At 41.3% G+C, this 22,982-nt stretch overlaps 2 protein-coding genes across 6 annotated transcripts in view; one reads left to right on the top strand and one right to left on the bottom strand.

Moving 5' to 3' along the window:
• Window positions 1-17,454, bottom strand: part of mtmr14 (myotubularin related protein 14) — a 73,522-nt gene extending 56,068 nt beyond the window's left edge. For all 5 annotated transcript variants that reach the window (XM_048548081.2, XM_048548083.2, XM_048548080.2 and 2 more), the window contains exons 1-3: window positions 16,966-17,454; window positions 9,438-9,586; window positions 310-418 (exon numbers count right to left, since the gene is read on the bottom strand). In XM_048548081.2, coding sequence (XP_048404038.1) covers window positions 310-418; window positions 9,438-9,586; window positions 16,966-17,106 — 399 coding nt within the window. In that variant the 5' untranslated portion in view covers window positions 17,107-17,454. The remainder of the gene's footprint in view (window positions 1-309; window positions 419-9,437; window positions 9,587-16,965) is intronic.
• Window positions 17,173-22,982, top strand: part of LOC125460537 (uncharacterized) — a 33,601-nt gene continuing 27,791 nt past the window's right edge. Inside the window, exons 1-2 of the mRNA XM_048548087.1 lie at window positions 17,173-17,534; window positions 21,948-22,211. Coding sequence (XP_048404044.1) covers window positions 17,187-17,534; window positions 21,948-22,211 — 612 coding nt within the window. The 5' untranslated portion in view covers window positions 17,173-17,186. The remainder of the gene's footprint in view (window positions 17,535-21,947; window positions 22,212-22,982) is intronic.

The following is a 22,982-nucleotide window of genomic DNA, read 5'->3' on the forward strand; positions in this document are numbered from 1 at the left end:
TCAATTAGTTTACAGAATAAACTTATGTACCTGAAAATTTGGTTCCTCGCTTTTCTAAAAATTCTGAATTTATTCAATTCAGATTGCAGAACAATTAAACTAAATACTCCAAAACATCATTGTCACTTGTCATCTCTGCACTCTTTCAGCTTACTTGTACTCTTCTCTGCTGACCCAACTTCAAGTACCTTACAAACCAAGCTCATGAAGCTCAAGTTACAAAGTAATCCACCTCTTTCTCTGTTCTAACCATTTCAGCTTTAAATTAATATGTCAACTCAAGCTCAAAAAAAAAGGGAATGATCATACCTTTCCATGGTACAAAATGACTGGGCAAACAAAACGACTACGACATCTTGCCATCTTGCTTCGGCTCACAAAATCCTGCAATTTGCTCGTCTGAACTGTGCTCTCAAACCTACAAAACCAAGGGAAAATATTAAAAACATAAATAATTGGTGAACTGAAATCTGTTTTTAAACATATCTCCAAGACAATTGGTATGTGTAAGCAGGTGATGTCAGCATCAATAGCAGCAGTCTCAGAAGTCTTACACAATGTCACAGACAGTGACGCTAACAGTATTTATCTGGTATTGAGTAGCAAGTGTAGATTTTTTTTTAAAAAGGGTGTAGCATTTGGCGGTTAGCATTTGATCTATTCAGAGGAGAGGAAAACAATGTTAACATTTACAGTCCAGTATGACTGTTCTTCCAAGTGGAGTTAACATGTGAAGTACTGTTATTAGTACAGCCTGTCCAGGGCTGAGTAACTTAGAATGCACATAACTAGAAGTCACAGCAAGAGTTGATAGCTTTAACTTCCGACAAAAATGGTGCTAGAATTTTGGACATCAAATCATACAGATATAAACAATCCTTTACATTGAGGGTGCGACACACACACACACACACACACTTTTTTATTCCTGATGGAAGAAAACTGTTGACTATTAGCTGGCACTAAGTTCCTTCTAAAAACATAACTGTCTCAGAGACCACTAGACCTGAAAGTTTAAGTCTCATCTAAATATTTGTTACATTATAAGCTGTAATAGCTGGATTTTTTTTTAAATTTTAAGCAGCATCAAGTGGAAAAAAGTATTCTACAATATTAATATTCTTCCACTAAGTTATAGAGAATACATTTGAACCAAATGGGTTCCAGAAACATGCACAATGCACTATATAACAAGTTAAAATAAGCCTGGTTGCTTGCTAGAAATTAATTATTAAACTGGCCTTAATAGCCTGTATCCAAGAAGATTAATAAACGCATTCACTTCTTTACCAGATTCTATTTGAATGAGAATAGATGAACAGACTTTCCATCATCAACTACAAATGTTTCCTTCCCTTTTTCACTGCTAATAATATGTTACTACAAAAAAAATAAAAAGACTCTCCACATACAGATAGTATCAGATCGTGCCATTAGGACTGTTTCACTTCTGCAGCTGCTTTTAAAATATTTGCCAATCACCACCCGTAGAATATATCTACCAACTTTCATAAACTCTTCGGCACCTTTTATAAGCAATTACATAGCACAAGCATTTGAGCACAAGAGTTGTAATAAGAAGTGAATCCGACAATTAAGTTTGTAGATAATAGTGCTATCCACAGCAAACTTTTTTGATGCATGAGAAGAACTTGTGGCGCATAAGGGCAGAAGCAGGTGTGCACTAGCACAAGTGGCAGCTAAGAAGTTGAGTTTTAAACCAGAGAAAATATTTTTCTACTGATGTTTTAAGCAAGCCTGGAACATTGCTTTAAACACTACTTCAAGGAGATTCACTGTAATGCAATCAAAGTAGCACTATATCTCGAAAAGGAATAATGCAACAAAGTAGAATGGGAGCAACCCCCATTCTGATCAATGAGTAACGAAACAAACATGTGAGTTACTATAGACCACTTCTCACTATTTGTGTGACTTCCATTTTCTAGTTAAGATAGAAAGTGAAAACAGTTTAAAAAAAACTCAGCTACTTTGATCAGAATTTTTTTTGAATTGAGAGAGCAACAGATTTCTAAAATATGATTATACTGAATTCTAAATAACTATTTGTTCAGCAACCTATGCTACATTAAGGCAGAATACAATGCAAGAGATTGATTCTGTTTTTGAATACACTACTGTGTCCAGCTGAGGCCTGACTGTGATTTGACCAAATCTGTGGTGATTATTGATAAAACATGCAACTGTGGCACATTTTATAAAATGGTTGGAAATTCAATACCGGTAAAGTGAATGTAAACATGATCTACAAGGATGTTAAAGTTTGTTTGGCTGTGAAGATTCCTGGAATGAAATGTCAGTCAAGAGAAGCAGGATTTCAAACTAGCTACAAATAAAATACAGTGTAATATTTTCCTTACTGAAACTTGTCATACTCCACCATCGAGACAATATTCTTCCATCAAGCCCACCCTACAACCAGTGAATCAATTTTCCTTCCCATTACTATGGATTAAATGCCTGTGTCCTGAAAACTGGAAAAAACACCACTGAAGAGAACAATATAGTTTGTCATTTGATGGAAACACCAATAGTTTTTAAAGAAAGGCAAAGTTTCACAAAGAAATTGCAAAGTTTAAAATTACTGTTGTCAACATAACTATTGATAACTTTAAATAAATTACAAGAATTGAATTCTTGCATGGGTTGGAATGGATTATTAGCTTGTCAAATGAGAAGGACCTGAAATCAAGCACTAATTATTGGACAAATACTACAATTGATGGAAAATGAGAAAAATGGTATAATTACTTGTGTAGTATCCTGTTGGAGAAGAGTCACCCATTGGAAGATGTTACTGATTGTCATGCCCTGTATACTCCAACAGCATGCCTAATTGTTATTTAATTGGCAGTGAGCCTCAAGAACAAGTTTCAGTGAGTTGAGTGCCTGTGAGTGACAAGTATGAGAGTTTGATTTTACAGTCATCCTGACTAAGCTCACTACTGGTCTACACTTATAAACATTCCCAACTAGGGTCAAAGTTTGGATCCAGATAAGTTGAAGCAAAATGCTGAGAACGCAGTAAGCAGATTATTTTCTCTTAATTTAAATCTCACTCAATTGTATCACCAAAATAAGCAAACATAAATCACTGAAAATATTGTTTTCTGATATCTGTGGATGGAATCTTTCTATCCATCTACAGGCATTGGCAAGAAATTCGGAAAAGAAAAATCACAAGATGGCCAGCAAGGAGCTTCATAATGTTGACAGAAAAACATGTCCCATTTTCAATTGCAGGTGGATTGGTGAGACAAGACTTGAGAGTGAGTGGTGAGGGGCCTGTTTGCATGTTTTAGTATTTCATTGGTATGGCACAAACTTGCCTCATTTATAAAGTTTCTCATCCCACCACCCCCTGGGTTTAAATAAGACAAGGACAATTCCCAACATTCACTTACAATATACTACTGAACTTCAAGCTGTAGTTTGGATCACACTAGCACCTTTATTTGCAATGGTGCTGTTAGGGCACTTTCTGCATAGGAGTCAAGTACCCATCTCCTAAAATGGGACCAGGGTGAATCTCAGGGCTGGTCATATGCTCTTTAGACTCATTCACTATGCACCTTCTAAAGTGCTCACAGTATCCTCACATTGCCTTTTTGCGCCATTCCCCCTCGGCACAGCTAGCTGTTTAGGACCGACACAAAGCCAGGACCTTAGCCTGATTGTCAGTAGTTATCAGTTCGGGGGCAGACATAGCTTTACTGTGCATGCAATGTCAATTGCACACATGAACCATGTGCCAGCAGTCTTTGTGGAAACACTAGTACCGCAAGAGTATCAATCAAGTGGTCATGTCACATAGAACAAGAACACAGTCATGAGTCACGTTAAGGGCCATTATCATTAGTTAGGGGGGGGGGGGTCTCGGTACAGTCAGTCAAGGGCAGGACTTGCTGACAGTGCTCAAGTTTCGACACATTTGATCAAGGGCTATGAGCAATCAGGTTAGGGAGTACAAATCAATATAGTCCAGGGAAATGGGCCACAGCCAGTCTGACAGATCTAATGCAAACACTCACGGGAGTTGCAGTCAGTCAGTGCAGCGTGCAGTACACACTGCACAGAGGACGTTAGTTCACAAATCACAGAATCCCTACAGTGTGAAAACAGGCCCTTCAGCCCACAAGTCCATGCCGACCCTCAAAGCATCCCACCCAGACCCATCCTCGATAACCCATCTAATCTATACATCCCTGAAAACTACGGGCAATTTAACATGGCCCGTAGCATGGACATGCACACGTCCATAGCATGCACATCTTTGGACTGTGGGAGGAAACTGGAGCACCCAGAGGAAACCCACGAGCACAGGAAGAACGTGCAAACTCCACACATACAGTCACCCAAGTGTGGAATCCAACCTGGGTTGCTGAGAGGCAGCAGTGCTAACTACTGTGCTGCTCTCGGGTTTAGAGGCATCATGTTGGGATGCAAAGGGGACAATAATTACGCAGGGGGAGAATTAAACATATGGGGGGGTGGGGGGGGGGAATGACCAGACTGAGCCTGAGACTCTCAATGCCTAACACGAGTTGAACTGCCTTCCATACTTTTGCACATAAATGCACACTGCAAATGGAAAATGGCAAAGATCAAAGTCAAGGTGGATGGAGTTTTTTCCCCCCTCTGTCTAAGCACACTATTTGCAAGCAACATGAAGCCCATCAAGTAACAACTGCATTACTCAGACACTTGCACAGTAAAGTTGAAATCACCTGTAATCATAACATTGTTCAAGGCATTTATCTCACATGGATAATAAAAGTGCAAATCCTGGTCACAAGCAATCTTGATCATGTCACAGCAGACTGACAATACTTACATCTGTGAAGCAGAGGCAATCACAGGTAACCATAAAAAGTGGCACCTGCAAGTGACAAAGCACAAAAATAATGCAAGAGCTCACAGTTTTGCACATGGACAAGGAAGCTCTTCCCTCTCACCTTGAACTATAAGTATTTGCCAATATGATGTCACAAGCATTGATACCTGTCAAGCGATGCAAGGCTGAGAGGAAGATTTCAGTAGTCAAACAGCACTTTCAATCTTATCCTGTTGCAATGTGACATGACTTGTGCTACTTTCATTGGTACAAGGTCCCTATGTCAAAGGATCATATAGATGCACTCCATGTTCCACTTGTACAGAGAATGTCAAACATTGTTTGGGTGCGATGGGAATGTGGACTTCTCACACAAGTTCATTGGAAGCATAATCAATGGATTCAGTCACAGTCAGAGACATCATCCCTGTTGATTCGATTCAAATTTAGGCACAGGGAAATGGAAGAGGAACTGATATACCAGACAGCCCGGGACAAGCAGTCACCTCAGCAAATACTAAATAGCCTCCAAAAGAAGATGTCACAGCTGAAGGCTCCCTTGGGATGTAGAGGAGGGTATTGCCTTCAATCCGATTTCCTCCTCATGAGAGAAGTGCAGTGCCACTTTACTAACATTCCTAACTAACTTGTATAGCTCACAATCTCATATTCAAAATGTTCTAGTTGCAGCTGGATTATCTGCAAAGTTTTAAATGATACCGTGAGTGTCTCTAGAAGCATGGTAATTTAATTCAACATTTAATCCATTTTTACTTCAATTTTACTGGACTTTGCATCTCACGACCATAGACCAATTTAAATGTAATAAACACAGTAAACTCATATGGGGAATCTTCAGCAAAATAATAAAAATCAAAAAAATTCAATCCTTTGTCTCCCTTCCAGTATTTATGACAATAACCATAATCATTGTTTTGAGAATCTGATGACATCTCTCCAAAGCACCATGGTTGTGGATGGTGAACAGTGGACTTTAATTGTTTCACATCCAAATAACGTATTCCAGCCTGAAAAATCTTAGACAAAATTGGAAACTTGGTCAGATTGCATTTTAACTTAGTCCATAACAAGCAAAAAAGAAGTTAATTTTCCATCACAACCTTAAGCCGTAAATCATCCTTAAAAGGAATAGGTTCTTGGAATCAGACTGACATATCCATAAGGATACATTGGTGTTCGCTACTTTCATTTTCAGCAATGGCTCTATACATTCTAATAGTTTTTGAACAACCATTCAATAGAGTGTGTATATTAATATAGATGCGGGTTTGATTACACATTGACGTTTTCCCACCATCTAGCTCATATGTTCTACAGATCAGCACTACAACCTTATGAAGCCTTGGCCAGATAAAATGCCCCTTTATGGATGTTTGCGTTTTTTCATATTCCAACACGTTCTGGCATAAGAATTTCATTTGTTACTCACAGCACCACCTTACCAAATCTGAGTGGTACCACTATCCAATGAACAATTGTCCGTTCCTTGTCTGCAGATTAGTGAAGATCTCTCCACTCATTCTTCAGAGCTCTGTTCTTAACACAAGACTGCTTTTGGACTTCCTTCAGGGTCAGCTTCAGTGGGAGATGATTGCATTAACTTGCTTTACTCTAGGTTTGCTTTGTGAGTTTTAATTAAAGAAGATAGTCTAAACACTTCCTCACATCCTTAGATAACATTTTGGCTACTTTAATATCTACCTGATGCTTCTTCATCTCCTTATTTTATTGTTGTTCTGGTCACCACACACAATGGAAAAATACCTGGAATGCTACTAGTTCTATAATCTCGCAGACTTTCTTTCCAGAACCGACGAGCATGTCAGCTCCATCCACGCTTAATTTCTGAACGACTCCCACCACCACTTTTCCAGGCATTAAGTCACAGTTTGAATGCACACTGTTTAGTTGTTTGCCATTTGAACAGTATTTTCCATTTGAATTCCTTTTTTCAGACTCACCCTTACAAACCCCAGTAAGTTCTTTGGGCTTCCTTTGTATTTTCCAGCGTTCCAAACAAGAAAAAAAAAGTGTTCTATTTTGAGATAATGGAAACATTTAGGCCCACCACTCCCACTTTCACCCTCAGCATCTTTCTTTCTGATTGGAGGGGGATCTCAAAATATTGCCAGATGTTCTTTCTCTACCCTGGCTAATTGTGCTCCTTCTCACCTTTCTTCGGGTTTATGGTGGTGGTGGTAAAAAGGTTAGGGTCTATAGATCATAGTATAATTATCAGCCATTCCTGCTGCCTGACTCCTCTTACTATCTGCTGAAATTCAAAACCAGCTAATTGGTAAAGATAGTGAGTTTTTAAATTCTTAAGAGAATGACCTCTTAGAGTTGCACAGTACTTACTCCTAATGCCCATATTCACTAGTCAAAATTACTTTGTGTTTTTTGAATGACAGGAGTAGAAAACAGGACAGCAATGGGAGAGAATGCAAACAGTGCACCAGCACTTGTTCCAGTATGGCATGGATGCACAATGATGATTTGAATCGCACCACATTCCTGTTTAAGTGCTTTAGCAGGAGAGACACCATAATAATTAAGTTAAGTTATCCTTCCAAATTACATCTTGAGCCTTAATATTCCAAGGTTTACAAAATGTCACCAGACGGAATAAGTGTGAATGCACAAGGTGATTTCACTGTTGCTGCCAAAACAGTACTGTTAATGGCTCCAATAAAGCTCACACCAGTTACGAATATCTGCTTCAAAAAAGAATAGCCAGCAGCTGACGTCAGATGTTAAAAATAGCTAAAGGATCCCTTTTAAGATCTAACTTAGAAAAAGACTTAAAGTTAAGACAAATGTTCATCCTTAAAAATGAACGCCACAGTTTGGACGATTTTTTAAATAATTTGAGTCACTATTTGTTTATCTTCTCTATTTGCCTTTATTAGTTTTGTCTGAACAGGGAGACAGGCAATGGCATGATGTGAACAGACTGTGAAGTTAGAAGTCCAAGAGTACAGCAGAAGCAGTTGAATTGATGTGATGTTTACCATAACATGCATTATTACAGATCCCAATTCACAAAATAGCTCAGCGATATCTCCCAGCAAGATTCCTTTAACATTGTCACCACTGTGGAGAAAAAATGATACTTGTCTCCTCACAAAAGAGAACTCTCAACAGGAAGGAAGGTAAATTTAATTCTTCATGTGAGCAAAGTAGAAGAGAGACATGTGGAAATTTCCTGACAGGAGAAACAGAACCTCATGGCGGGTATTCTCAGCAGTGATTTAAATACTCATACAAAAGTGAACCAATACAGATGTTGGAAATCTGAAATAAAAAATACCATAAATATGCAGCAGGTCAGGTAACTTCTGTGAATAGAAACAAATTAGGGTCAATTACCTTTCACCAACCTGAATCGTTTACTCTATTTCTCTCCACAGATACTATCCAACTTGTTGAGAATTCCCAGCATTTCATATTTTATCTTAGACTTTCTGCATAGGCAATATTTTTCTGCACTTTAAGTTCTTAAAGTTAATTCATTTTTGCATAGCGCTCTGCAGCATACTTCCAGCTATGAAGAGATAGCTAAGCCACCTCAAACAATTTTGAAAATACTTTTCTATCAGTTCTTGTGCTGGACAAGTTACTGATAAAAACAGCATTTACTACCCACCCCTAACTGCCTTTGAAGCAAAGATGCCTTCTTGAGCCATTGCTGTCCTTGTGGTGTACATATGCTCACAGTGCTGTGCTGAAGGGAGTTTCAGTATTCCAATCCAGCGACTGTGAAGCAATGACGACATTGCTCCAAGTCAGGATAGTGTGTCACTCAGAGGGTGTTTTGTTAGAGTTCCCATCTGTCTGTTGCCCTTGTTCTAGCAAGTAGAAGTTGTGAATTTGGAAGGTAATGCTAAAGGAGCAATTGCTGTTTCAATGGAATATGTCACAAATGACTCTTTAGAGATTTCCAACCTCAGTAGATGAAACTGTTTTCCAGCAATGCGAAAATGTAATTTTCTAATAAAAAAAAGCAGGCAAGTTTCCCCACCATACTACCTTTATTCTGTTACTTTACACAAGCTGTTCATCTACAGTCACTTCTAGTTCTGATGAAGGGTTAAGTCTGAATCATCACTTTGACCTTTTTAATCCACAGATGACACACCTGACTTGCTGGCGGTGCAGGAGGCTTTCTGTTGTTGTCACAGAGCTGCACTAGCTGAGATTTAAGATGAGACTGTTTGCCCATCCACTCAGCGAGGGAAAGGGGCATGCGACACAAGGAACCTGAAGATAAGAAAAGGATAAAATCTACCTGGATATTCAATAAGCCAACTGCAGACAACGTCACTAAATAAATCTCAATGAAAAAACCTCTTCAAGTAGTTAGCATGTTATTAGTAATTAAAGCTTCACAGCTAGCATCAAATGAATGAAATTTTCTGTATTCAATCCTTTCTGCCAGACAACCCACACCCCCAATCAACATGATATGCACAATCTCTAGGAAAACATGATGAAGACATGAATAATCAAATTATATTCACATGGTGCTAAATACATTACCTATTTAATTAAATCCCATTACCTGTCCTTGTCACCGTCTGTACTTGCATATTCCATAAAGATGATTTGGCGAGGATAATGTCCACAAAGCTCTCCATTTGGATTCTGAATCAGACTGAAAACATAGTCCCTCCTGAACAGTTCAAGGCAACGATTCTCAATCTTTTCCACCTGCAACCAAATAGACAGTCCAAATTACCACAGTGAAAAGGTATTAACCTGGAGATAAGTCCACTGCATATAGACACAGAAGACAAATTAATGAATAGGGATAAGACATTCAGACCCTTTAGCTTGCTCTACTGTTCAGTAAGATCTCCAACTTCCTTACTGGTGAAAACTCTTCCACCTTGATCTTAAACCATCTTGAACATAATGTCCGAAGGACATCATTTTTAAAAGGTTCTTCTAACTGACCTCAAGCATGATCCGTCTTTCATATAATTAAGAAGTTTCCTCATGTTCAATAAAACAAATCTTTCTTTTTATAGAGGTATCAGTGTTCCCATATTCCTTCCAATCAATTTAAGTATTCAGTCACATCCCCATGCAGATTTTAAATTCAAAACCCCAGACTTTAATTAACTGAAATATCACGCCATGATTGAAGTTCATACATTTAATTCACGAGATGTAGAGGCTGAGTTTTAAAAAACTAACATTTGTAGGACATCTTTCATGGGCTCAGGATATCTGAAGACACTTCACAGTCAGGCAAATACCTTCCAACATATGAAAAACTGTAACAGGAATCGTTAAAGCGCAACACGATTCCACAAATAGCAACGTGATACATGACTACGTAAACTTTCAGTTGTTGAAGGATAAATCTTAGAGGGACAAAAATTACCCCACTCTTCTGTAAACTGTAGAAATGAATCTTTCACTATTGAGGGGAATTGATCCTCTGTTTAGCAGTACAGCAACTCAGACTGCACTATACTTCCACAGTACTGCAAGTGTTAGACTACATTATGTACTGAGTCAGTAAAAGGGGATTGAACATTTCAGACTGAGTTGTGTTTAAGATTATGATCCATCCAAGATTACCCTTTTACACATATATGTGGATGTTCTGGAGATAAGCATGCGACTTGTGCAATTTATCCTTCGAAAGATTACATAGCCAAGTACAGTCCCCAATTGCTGAGCTGGTTAAAGTAGTGAGCTACACAGCTCAATAAAGTACCTGGAAACAAGTAAAGTTGGTGTCAGCACAGTTCTGCCAGAAGGAAAGCTATTCAGGTGCCTACTCCTGCCTGTTATGCCTGCTGGAAAGTATTATCGTTGGATATAGTCTGAGGATAGGATTGCAATCATATGATATTTCCAACCACCTACATTCTTTCATTGATGCTGGGCCAAAAACCTACAACTCCATTCCAAACAATACTCTGGTTGCAGCTATGAACTACATGGGTTGAAGAATGTGGTAGTGAGGCACTTTCTCAAAGGGTAATCAAGAGAAAACGGCAAATACTGGCCACACCAACATCTAGAGAACCAAATAAAAGTATAAAGTTGTGACATGGTTCAGTTATTTTTGAATGTGTACTTCTTAATGGGTGAATGTGAATTACACTTTAAAACATACTTCTCAAAAAGCTTAACATGTTTGTTTAGTTCTGATCAAAACAGTGCATTCACAGATAGAAACTAAAATCTGCACAAAGCAGGTGCAGCTCCTGTTTTAAATTCAGAGCAAAACCCTGTGATGGAGAGGGAGCTGAAAGCAAATTGTGATTTATCATCCAGTACAATCTCATTTCAGTTGAAATTATAAACTTCCTATTCACAACCTGCATTGGCAAAATCCTGTGCAAATGTAAATAAGAAAACTGTTCAAAATTCTTATTAAAAATCTTAAAATTGCACAAATGCAAATCGATTGCCTTTGTTTTGAAAACAGTTAAAACTCTTTCCATTGTATCAGAGACAATAGGAACTGCAGATGCTGGAGAATTCGAGATAACAAAGTGTGGAGCTGGATGAATGCAGCAAGCCAAGCAGCATCTCAGGAGCAGGAAAGCTGATATTTCAGGTCGGGACCCTTCATCAGAAATAGGGAAGGGGGTTCTGAAATAAATAAGGACAGAAGGGAAAATGGATAGAGAAGAAGATAGGTGGAGAGGAGACAGACAAGTTAAAGAGGCAGGGATGGAGCCAGTAAAGGTGAGTGTAGGTGGGGAGGTAGGGAGGAGATAGGTCTGTCCAGGGAGGACGGACAGGTCAAGGGGGCAGGATGAGGTTAGTAGGTAGGAAATGGAGGTGCGGCTTGGGGTGGGAGGAAGGGATAGGGGAGAAGAAGAACAGGTTAGGGAGGCAGAGACAAGCTGGGCTGGTTTCGGGTTGCAGTAGCAGGAGGGGAGATTTTGAAGCTTATGAAATGCACATTGATACCATTGGGCTGCAGGGTTCCCAAGCAGAATGAGTTGCTGTTCCTGCAACTTACAGGTGGCATTATTGTGGTACTTCAGGAGGCCCAGGATGGACATGTCACCTAAGGAATGGGAGGGGGTAGGGGGGAGTTGAAATGGTTCACAACTGGGAGGTGCAGCAGTTTATTGCAAACCGAGCGGAGGTGTTCTGCAAAGCGGTCCCCAAGCCTCGGCTTGGTTTCCCCAATGTAGAGGAGGCCATAATGGGTGCAGCGGATACAGTATGCCACATTAGCAGATGTGCAAGTGAACCTCTGTTTGATCTGGAAAGTCTTCTTGGGGCCTAGGATGGGGATGAGGGAGGTGGTGTGGGGGCAGGTGTAGTACTTCCCATGGTTACAGGGAAAAGTGCCAGGTGTGATGGAGGTGGAGGGGAGTGTGGAGCGGACAAGAAGTCACGGAGAGAGTGGTCCCTCTGGAAAGCTGACAAGGGTGGGGAGGGAAAGATGGCTTTGGTGGTGGGGTCGGATTGCAGATGGTGAAAGTGTCGGAGGATGGTGTGTTGGATCCGGAAGTTGGTGGGGTGGTATGAGATGACGAGAGGGATTGTCTTTCGGTTGTTACTGCGGGCCCAGGATGTGAGGGATGAGTTGCAGAAAATGCAGGAGACACGGTCGAGGGTGTTCTCTGCCACTGCAGGAGCGAGTTTGCAGTCCTTGAAAAACGAGGACATCTGAAATGTACGGGAGTGGAATGCCTCAACTTGGGAGATGCAGTGGAAGCGAAGGAACTGGGAATCGGGATCGCATTTTTGCAGGAAGGTGGTTGGGAGGTGTAGTATTCTAGGTAGCTGCGGGAGTCGGTGGCCTTGAAATGGCTATTGGTTTCTAGGTGGTTGCCCAAGATGGAGGCAGAGGTGTCCAGGAAGATGAGGGAGGTGTTAGAGATAGTCCAGGTGAATTTAAGGTTGGGGTGGGAGGTGTTGGTGAAGTGGATGAACTCATTACCACTTAGATTTTATGCAGTTTTCTGGTTAGCTAATAGATAATGAACCAGCAAGAAAATGCAAAATCTGGTGCGGCATGTCAAAGAGAGAAGTTAGCACTTCTTACCAACAATTCACATCACAAAGACAGACAAAATTCCAAGCACAATTAAAGATGTATTCATGGCTCAGTGCCACAACACAAACAAAGCTCCCAATGCACTGCATTACATTCGTAAGATATAGCTCTTGCCTGCTGTATGATTCTGAATCAAGACTGGCCAAATTGGCAAATACATCACTATTGAACTTCCTAGATGATCAACATTGTCATTAGATATTGGCAAAGTACACAGCAAATTGCCAATAAGTGCTAGCCACGTTGAAAATAGATAAAACACAGGAATGAAATTTTTAAATGCAAATGAAAGGACATATTGGAGTGGTATGTGTAGCACTATTGTACAATACCACAGAATAAAATTTGCAAGCTCAATTCCCACCACTTTAATCAGCTCCTGATAGCAGTCATGTCAGATATGGATGAAAATATTTAAGAGACAGTACCCCCCAATTAAACTATTAAAATTATTTTATTTGCATGTCTTTACATTAACAGGTGTATTTACTAAAAATAAAATACTCATTTCTTTCAGTCCTATAAACTGTAGTCAGCAAAAAAGGAATCTACACAAATTATAGCAATAACTAATGTCTTTCTAGAAAAAATAATGTTGCAGAAAAGTGAAGGTTTTTTTTTATTTGTTTTAAGTATTTGCTAGGCTTGTTTGCTAATAGAAAGACCACCACTTACCAGTTACTCACTTACTTCTTTACATACCCAGTGTCAAGCAGAAAGTACAGTACAAAAAGGGGAGTATGTAGCTGGCAGCCTTCCTTCTCATTAGAAGATGGTTTTGCTTTAGTGGTTCACTCTGCTAAGTATTGCATTGTCTCGTTCAGAAGCCTCTTTCTGACTCAGCCTCATTAAGCCTACTGTCATCCTCTGCAGCTAAAGCACATAATTCACTGGCCTCTTTTCGCTGTACCATCTTCTCAGCCAGCTGAGCTCATCGTTTCTGCTCACCACCTCCAATGTCCTTCCAATCAGTCCAACTTCAGAAACTGTCTCCCACACAAAAGGTTCAATAGCTGCCATCTTTATATTTCACTTGCAGGTAACCTTGTAGCAAGGGTAAATATTTCTAGGTGGCAATGGCCCAGTGGTCAATTCACTGCACAGAAAATCTTTGGGTATATGGAGGTCATCCATTCAATGAATGTGGTCAAGATAACTCGGATGGCATTGGCTTGGCAACAAGTGTTTGCTGATGGAATTGGCAAGCCTCAAGGTCTCTGTGGAGAAGTACGCTAAGGATGCAAGCTTGACAGACTTGCAGTTCTACATTCTTATAAACACGCTTCCCCACCTTTGGCATATCAGCTTTGTGTTGCACCCCCAACTAGTCAGAGGGCTGGATTAAGCGGCATATCTTGACACAAGAGATTTAAATGAAAGCAGAGTTGCAGGAAAACAACATGAATTAATCAGAAAGTGGAAACCGGTAAAGCAAGAAGATTCTACATTGAACCATCTTTGTTCCATAAGATAATTATAGGGGAAAAAAAACAGGAATGTATAAAAACAAGTTATTTCACAAAAGATGGAAGTGAAACAATTGCTAAAGATTAATATTAACATTATATTTTCATTAAAAAAGTTATTTACAAAAGTGGAAATGAAAGTCGCTTAGATAAACTGTTCTATGCTCAGTGACTAAATCAAAAGTTGCTCACCTTCTATTTTGAGATGTAAAATATCTCAGTCTAAAACCACATACCATAAAGCCGACAAATTATAAATCAGTGCTTAAAATTACTCAAAATCTGGTTTTAACAAATATATTTAACCGTTAGTTCTCATGAATATTTCACATTATTAAAAATCCTTTTTCATTTAAAGTATTGAGGAACTCACAATAGAACACAGGGTATCAACTTACAATATAACATCACCTTGATGAGAATAGCACCGTAACAGAAAACCAAATAAAGTGCAAAGTAAGAATACAAAGTGTGTAGCTGGATGAACACAGCAGGCCAAGCAGCATCTCAAGAGCACAAAATCTGATGTTTTGGGCCTGGACCCTTCAGAGAGGGGGGGAAAGGGGATAGGGATCTGAAATAAATAGGGAGAAAGGGGGAGGCGGACCAAAGATGGATAGAGGAGAAGATAGGTGGAGAGGAGAGTATAGGTGGGGAGGGGATAGGTCAGTCCGGGGAGGACGGACAGGTCAAGGAGGCGGGATGAGGTTGATAGGTGGGAAATGGAGGTGCGGCTTGAGGTGGGAAGAGGGGATAGGTGAGAGGAAGAACAGGTTAGGGAGGCGGGGACGAGCTGGGCTGGTTTTGGGATGCAGTGGGGGAGGGGGAGATTTTGAAGCTTGTGAAGTCCACATTGATACCAGTGGGCTGCAGGGTTCCAAAGTGGAATATGAGTTGCTGTTCCTGCAACCTTCGGGTGGCATCATTGTGGCACTGCAGGAGGCCCATGCTGGACATGTCATCTAAAGAATGGGAGGGGGAGTGGAAATGGTTCGCGACTGGGAGGTGCAGTTGTTTATTGCGAACCGAGCAGAGGTGTTCTGCAAAGCGGTCCCCAAGCCTCTGCTTGGTTTCCCCAATGTAGAGGTAGCCACATCAGGTACAGTGGATATAGTATACTACATTGGCAGATGTGCAGGTGAACATCTGCTTAATATGGAAAGTCATCTTGGGGCCTGGGATGAGGGTGAGGAAGGTGGTGTATGGGGGGGGGGGGGGGGGAGGAGCGAGTATAGAACTTCCTGCGGTTGCAGGGGAACGTGCCAGGAGTGGTGGGGTTGGAGGGGGAGTGTGGAGCGGACAAGGGAGTCATGGAGAGCGTGGTCTCTCTGCCTCCCCCCTCCCTATTTATTTCAGAACCTTCTTCCCATCCCCCTCTCTGATGAAGGAAGGGTCTAGGCCCGAAGCATCAGCTGCTTGGTCTGCTGTGTTCATCCAGCTACACACTCTGTTGTCTTGGATTCTCCAGCATCTGCAGTTCCCATTATCCCTGATTGCAAAGTAAGAATATGGATTTATATATGATTTCTTAGGACTCTGGGATGTTCCAAAGCACGTCACAGCCAATTAAGTATTTTTGAAAGTACTGTTATAGTATGGCAAAATGCAACCAGTCAACAAGCATGCACATTATCAATCACAATTCCACTACAGTGATGTGATAATTATTCACAATAATTCTTCTGTTTTGTGCGTAGTGCCCAGAATTTCTTACATTCAAGAGGCTGGCAGGTTTGGTTGGTTGATCTCTGTTTAATCAATCATCTGAAAAACAGCACCTCTGACAGTACAGCATGCCCTCAGTACTGAAATGAAGTGTCACTTTGACGCAAGGGGACACTATTACGGGTAGGCAAACACCACACTTTTTTTCAAAAATATCATATTTTGAACTTGACAGGTAGATCTAAGAGGATTTTTTTTAAAATCTCTCTCAATCCTGCGTCTTTCTTTCCTTGAAGCTTCAACTCTTTCCCAGTATTTCCTTTTCCATCCCCGAATCAATTTGTTAAGGCAATAGATAATTGAGACAAAGTTCACGAGGTCCCAGATGCCACACTGACATTACAATGCCATCCACTGTGATTTCCAGCAATCGGCAATACGAATTGCAAGCGAGAGTTGAGATGCGAGGAAATCCAGTCCATGCCACTCAGGGCAACGTGTGGGCCATTATTTATTACTCTTGGCCTGACTTTGCCTCGAGACAGAGTTCTGAGGAGGGGTCACCGGATCCGAAAAGTAAACACTTTCCATTCCCTCCACCCCCTTCACAGATGCTGCCAGATCTACTGAGTTTTTCCAGCAACTTTGTTTTTGCTCCTGATTTACGGCATCCGCCGTTTTTTTCGGTTTATATCATTTGACTTGGTCAGTGGCAGCGTGGATCCTCTGACCGGTCATTCCGTGCCCTGGTCAAGTAAGTATTGGGGTTATTTGACACTTACCTGGCATTTGGATTATTCGATTGTCACTTTGGGTTCAGATTATTGAACGCTTCTATACCAGTTTTGGATTATTAGTTTATTACTCGACAGAATATTCCGCGGTTATTTTCATGGGTTACCCTCCTTCGGGTTTACCTTGGGGTTGGCCTCCTTGGCCCGATATTGGTGCTTGGAAAAATGTTCGATCAATTCCCCGATCTCCTCACTCCTCCCGCCTAGCCCGAGCCCGGACCCGGACCCGGACCCGGACGCAGTCCGGCTGGCTGGCTGCCACATCTCGCCGCCTTCACTGCACTCCCCGGTCCGCAAAGCCTCCGCCGGCCTCTCCGTGGAAGGCACCGCCGGGCTTGCAGCCCATGGCCCAGGCTCGTCCTCCCTGCTCAGCCTGCCCTTCCCTGCGGCTCTCTTCTCCGCTCCGGCTCGAACCGGCCGCCACTTTCCGGGGGGAGGGCGGGGAGGCCGACCTGCCGGGTAGAGAGCGGCAGGGGCGGTGCGGCTACTTGGCCGGCCTGCCCCGAGAGCCTCTTCACTGGGAACAAGCAGCGGCTCTCAGACCGACCAGCTCCAAGCCTCTGACAGCCATCGTCATGGGAGACAGCGCTGACCCCGCTTCACGTCACCAGCCTGACCTTTCACCGCCTCACGTGATGCCAAATGCCCACAGGGATGCTGCTCCATGGTGTAAGGGAAACAGGGTGTTAATGGTCTGTCACGCTATTCTGTTTTACTTTCTACAGATATTAGAAAACTTCCCAGCACTTTCCAGTTTTATACCGATTTTCAACGCCCGCCATCCGCAGTCTTTTGCCTTCGTTATAAACAGCTTGATTATTCACTTTCTTCAAACTCTGTCATTATAAATTGTTTGTTGTCTTAAAACTCAGCCACTATAAACTGCCCAATTGTGCATTTTCTTCAAGCCCTTACACAAGAAGCAACTAATTTTACTTTTTCTTCAAACCCTTTTGCGATAAAGAACTTTTTTCTTTTTCTTCAAAGCCTTTCACGAAAACAGCAAATTTTTCTTTTTCTTCAAACCCTTTTGCTATAAACAGCTAATTTTTCACTTTCTCCCATGCATTTCACTATAAGCTGATTAATTTTTCATTAGCTTCAAGCCGTTCCTCTCTTAAGCTGATAAATTGTTGATTTCCTATGAACACTTTGGCTAATTAATTCTAAATATACATGAAATGAAATGCTCACTGAGCAACAGTTGAAATTCAGGTAAAACAAAGACATGGGGCTGGAAATCTGAAGAAAAACTGAAATTTTCAGTGAAACTCTTTAAGTCTGGTAGCATCTGTGAGAAGAAAGCAGAGTTAACATTGAGTGGAAGTCTGAAGCCACAAAGGCACTCGGGGAGCTTTTAATGTTTATGCTGTAAAGCAAAGATTACAAGAGTGCTTTTTGCAGCACGACCAAATAGACTCAGTGTATACAAGGCATCCCAATTCTGAACATCTTAACATCTCAGCTGGTATTACTAACATCATAGAGTCTTGTTTACGGGGTTTATTTTTGTATTTTAAATTTATTTCTTATATGCTAAATGTTTTGTAACTGTAATACGCATATATATTTTGAAACAAGTCTTTTCTAGCCTTTTGTGTATCTAAAGCCTGAATCTAGTATCAATTACACATAACTTACCATTTATCATTGAATGTAACAACCCAGAATCCAGAATTATCTAATGGCTACTCTAAGATACAAGGACTTCCATGGTACTGCCCAGGAAATTATTCCTCACAGATCCTGTTAAGTTGTAACATTCTTGATTCCTGCTCTAACCAGCGAGATATCATATATGGCCAGATGCAGCCTTGTCAACTCTTATGGATTGTCGTCAGTCTAATGGTTTTAATGTCCGTCTCATGATCTCAATTCAATCTCATTCAAAATGACTTTTAAAACAGATTTGCTTTTTGGGATATCTGCAGTATTGTGCTGTGAATGCCCATGTAACAGAAGAGAGGTAAGTGCGTATAAACCGAAAGGTCCTTGCATAGCTAGTCAAGGACAACATTTAAAAGTTATATACAGCTGAATGTAACTGAACAGATAGTACAAGTATGATCTGAAACAAATTTATATTAACTGCTCTCTGAAAATAGAATGTAAGCCAGTAGATAGACTAGAATAGACTTTGATACAAAATACCTAGGTACAGCTTCTTTTGTTACAAGATTTGTTACAGAAATAAAATGTCCACGATTATAGAAAAGAGTTCAGTACAGCAGACCACACTGGCATTTAGCTTCCAGTCTTCCCAGGGCCCAAGCTCTACACTCTGCTGGTGACATACCCTGCCAGTCCAGGAAGTCACCACACCATGCCAGGAGGCTGCTGTGGGAAGGTGGGAGTTTGCCATGCCAAATCAGGAGATGGCATGTGGGAACACTGCTGCACCATGCCGGGAGGCCAGTATGGGAGACTGCTGTGCCAGGCCAGAAGGCTGGGAATCATCACTTCTCTCTGGAGGTCCTCAGAGGCTGGGAGTCATTGTCAAAGGCTGGGAATTGAAGCGAAGGAAAGAAGAGGAGAGAAAACACTATGAAGAAGAGAAAGAGAAGAGAAGGAAGAAAAGAAGAATGAGTGGAGCAGACGTGCTCCGGCTGGAGTGACCTACTCTGCTGTTCTCTTGCAACATTGCACCTATAGATGTAAAATTAATACTGTTCAATGCAAAAGGAAGTAATCTCGGCCAAATATTATTATTAACAAGTTGTTTGTGTTGGGTCTGGAGGGGGTGCAGAGGAGGTTCACTAGGTTGATTCCGGAGTTGAGGGGGTTGGCTTATGAGGAGATACTGAGTAGATTTGGATTATATTCATTGGAATTCAGAAGATTGAGGGGGGAATCTTACAGAAACGTATAAAATTATGAAGGGAATAGACAAGATAGAAGTAGAGAGGATGTTCCCACTGACAGGTGAAGCTAGGACAAGAGGCCATAGCCTCAAGATTAGAGGGAGCAGATTTAGGACTGAATTGAGAAGAAACTTCTTCAACCAGAGGGTTGTTAATCAATGGAATTCCTTGACACTACTTCAGTATACATTTTTTAAAGCTAAGGTAGATTTTTTTTTGAACAATAAAGGAATTAAGTGTTACAGTGAGAACACGGGTAAGTGGACCTGAGTCCACGATAAGATCAGCCATGATCTTATTGAATGGTGCATTGGGCTCAAAGGGCTGAACGGCCTACTCCTGCTCCTAGTTCTTATGTTCTTATGTCATTTGGTGTTAACACTTTTAAGTGCTAATGGCAGAGAAAGGTTCATAAAGTCATTGTGCTTGTCTTTCGATAAAATTCAGGTTGGTGACCTGGTGGCTTAGTGCTTGGCACTGCTGCCTTGCAGCGTCGGGAACCTGGGTTCGATTTCACTCTCAGGCGACTGTCTCTGTAGAGTTTGCACGTTGTCCCTGTGTCTGCATAGGTTTCCTCCGGGTTCTCCAGTTTCCTCCTACAGTCCAAAACTGTGCAGGTTAGGTGGATTGGCCATGCTAAATTGCCTGTAGTGTCCGGGGATGTGCAGGCTAGGTGGATTAGCCATGGGAAATGCAGTGTTACAGCAATAAGGTGGGGGGTGGAATGGATCTGGGTGAGAAGGTCGGCGTGGACTCGATGGGTGAAAAGGCCTGCTTCCCTGCTGTAGAGATTCTGTGATTCTCTCATCCTATGATATCAGTATTAACAGCGTGAGCAAAAGACTTGAAGGCTGACATCCCAGCAGATGCACTTTGAAAATAGAACCATTTGACAACCTTGGATATGTCCTAGCGATAATCAGCCATCATAAAAAAGGGACATACAGAAATCTCAAGTATAATTCCGCGGGGCATTTGGAGACCCACAAACATCCACCATGAATGCTCAGTACTATCGAGCAGGACAAGGGCTGCAGATCCATGGGGACATCACCACCTGCAAGATCCTCTCCAAGCCACTCTCAGTTCTGATTTGGAAATAAATTGTTGTTCCTTCAGTGTCACTGGGACAAAATCCTGGTATTGTACATCTACGTACAGCACACGGACTGCATCCAAGAAGGCTTCTTACCACCACCTACTCAATGACAACTAGGGTTGAACGATAAATCCTGGCCCTGCCAGCAGTGTCCACATCCCATGAATGAATAATAAAAATTGAAAATTTCCAATGCAACTTCTGCCTTTAAAAAGTATGAAATCATGCCCCACTCTTAAGATCTCCCTTGGTAAAAACACTGTACTGAAACATCTCAAAAACAAGCTGAAAACACATCAAATCAAACTACATTTGTTGAGAGAAGACAACAAATTAAATTTGAACACTGGTGATCTTTGAAAAGAATTGGAAGATGTTGGAGATGTGCAAGAACAGAGCCGGATGCAGGAGCGAAAAACAATAAACTTGAGAGTGAAACTATTTATCTTCAGTTCTTCTGAAATATCTGTTTTCTGAAGCTAGACTCCCCCTGCTCATTTCTAAAACGCTGTCTGGACTCGTGTTCTATTATTCAGTAGCAATGAGCAATGAAAGTTAATTGCATGAAAAGCCTCTTGTAGACCAGAGCCAAAAAAAAGTTAAGTTCTGCTGGACAGACAATCAATCCTCAGTGCAGAAGAAATGTGGTGCAATGCACCCACATTCTAACAACTTCTCCTCTACCCCTTTGCTCCTTCTCTTACTGCTCTCCCATTCAAGGACTTTTGTTTCTCCTCTGCAAATGCCAGCAAAAGCTAAAAGTTAACGAAATACTTAACCAAATGTCCAGATTTATTTTTAAAGTGATAAAATTAGAGAAGTTCTTGTCCTCCTATATTGATCCTTAGGTAGACCACACTTAGAACATGGTATATAGTTCTAATCATAAAAACGAGGCACTAAAAAGAATGCAGAGTGGATTTACAAGGAGGGTACTGGAAATACATAGCAAGAAGGATTAGCAGGTGAGGTTTGTTTTGAAAGAAGCCTGAAGCGGTGTTAAATAGATACCTTTAAATTTGGGAGAGGATGTTTTCACTTATGAGAAAGATGGTTGCAGGGTAGGATGCACCTGTCAGAGCTCCTCTGCTTCACCTGTTCTTTTTCCTCTTTTTATTTATTTTCTTCTTCTTCTCTCCCCTCAGCACGAGAGTCGGCAGCAGCGAGCCCTCGTACCCCAGAACACTGCAAGCAGTGAGCCCTGCAGCAGCGCAGGGGCTGTGAGCCCCAGAGCAACAGCATGTGGGGAAGCAGCCCTGGACTATTGCGCAGACAGCAAGCATGAGCCCACAGCACGAGTGGTAGCAGCCGACGATGTGTGCGGGAGCAAGCAGCCTGAGGCGGCAACGGACGGGTCGAGTCTCAGGAGTGACAAGGCAGCCAAGTCCCAGAGCAATGGAGGGGCTGAGGTACGAATCCTGGTATGACACAACTTACCTGAGTGCTGCTGATTGCCGGTAAGGAGTAGACTGGAGGCAGGAGCAATGCGGGATAATTGCTGGACTTGGGCCTGGCACCACATGCTGAGCTGCTGTTACTGGACTATAATTTAAATCTCTTCACTATGTTGTAACTACCTCTGTAAATAATGCTTATGCTTTCCTCTAATCCTCTTTGTGTAAGATCACTATCTTTTTTTACTTTGTAAGATCTGTACCTAGGTACTTGTCCCTAAGCTGGCGCCATTAAAAGGCAGCCATTGTAAAAGGTTTTCACTGTACTCCTATATTTCATTATTTTTGTACGAGTGACAATAAGGGATACTCTATTCATAATTAAATAACATCAATATGGGATAATCACCAAGGCATCCAATCAAAAATTCTGAAGAAATGTCTTTGTCCAAACAGTGGTGGAAATATGAGACTTGCTACAACAGTGCATAGTTAAAGTAATTAGTGCAGATGCATTTGCAGGCAAGCTAGACAAGCAAGTGAAGGAAAAGAGAATAGAGACTTACACTGTTAATATAGATGGAGAAAGATAGGAGTAGGCTCAAGTGAATGGTTAAATGAATTGTTTATTTCTGAGCTGTATATCCTACATAATCTTATGTCATTTCTGTCTGCCTCCTTAGCAGTATCTGGCTGGCTTGGGCAGCTCATTATGTCAGCTGAAATTTACAACAGTTGGATTTATGCAAAATTCCTGAGGGTCTGAATTTTTAACATTGCTAGTTC

Source organism: Stegostoma tigrinum, chromosome 11 (assembly GCF_030684315.1).
Source record: "Stegostoma tigrinum isolate sSteTig4 chromosome 11, sSteTig4.hap1, whole genome shotgun sequence".
Classification (NCBI taxonomy): domain Eukaryota; kingdom Metazoa; phylum Chordata; class Chondrichthyes; order Orectolobiformes; family Stegostomatidae; genus Stegostoma; species Stegostoma tigrinum.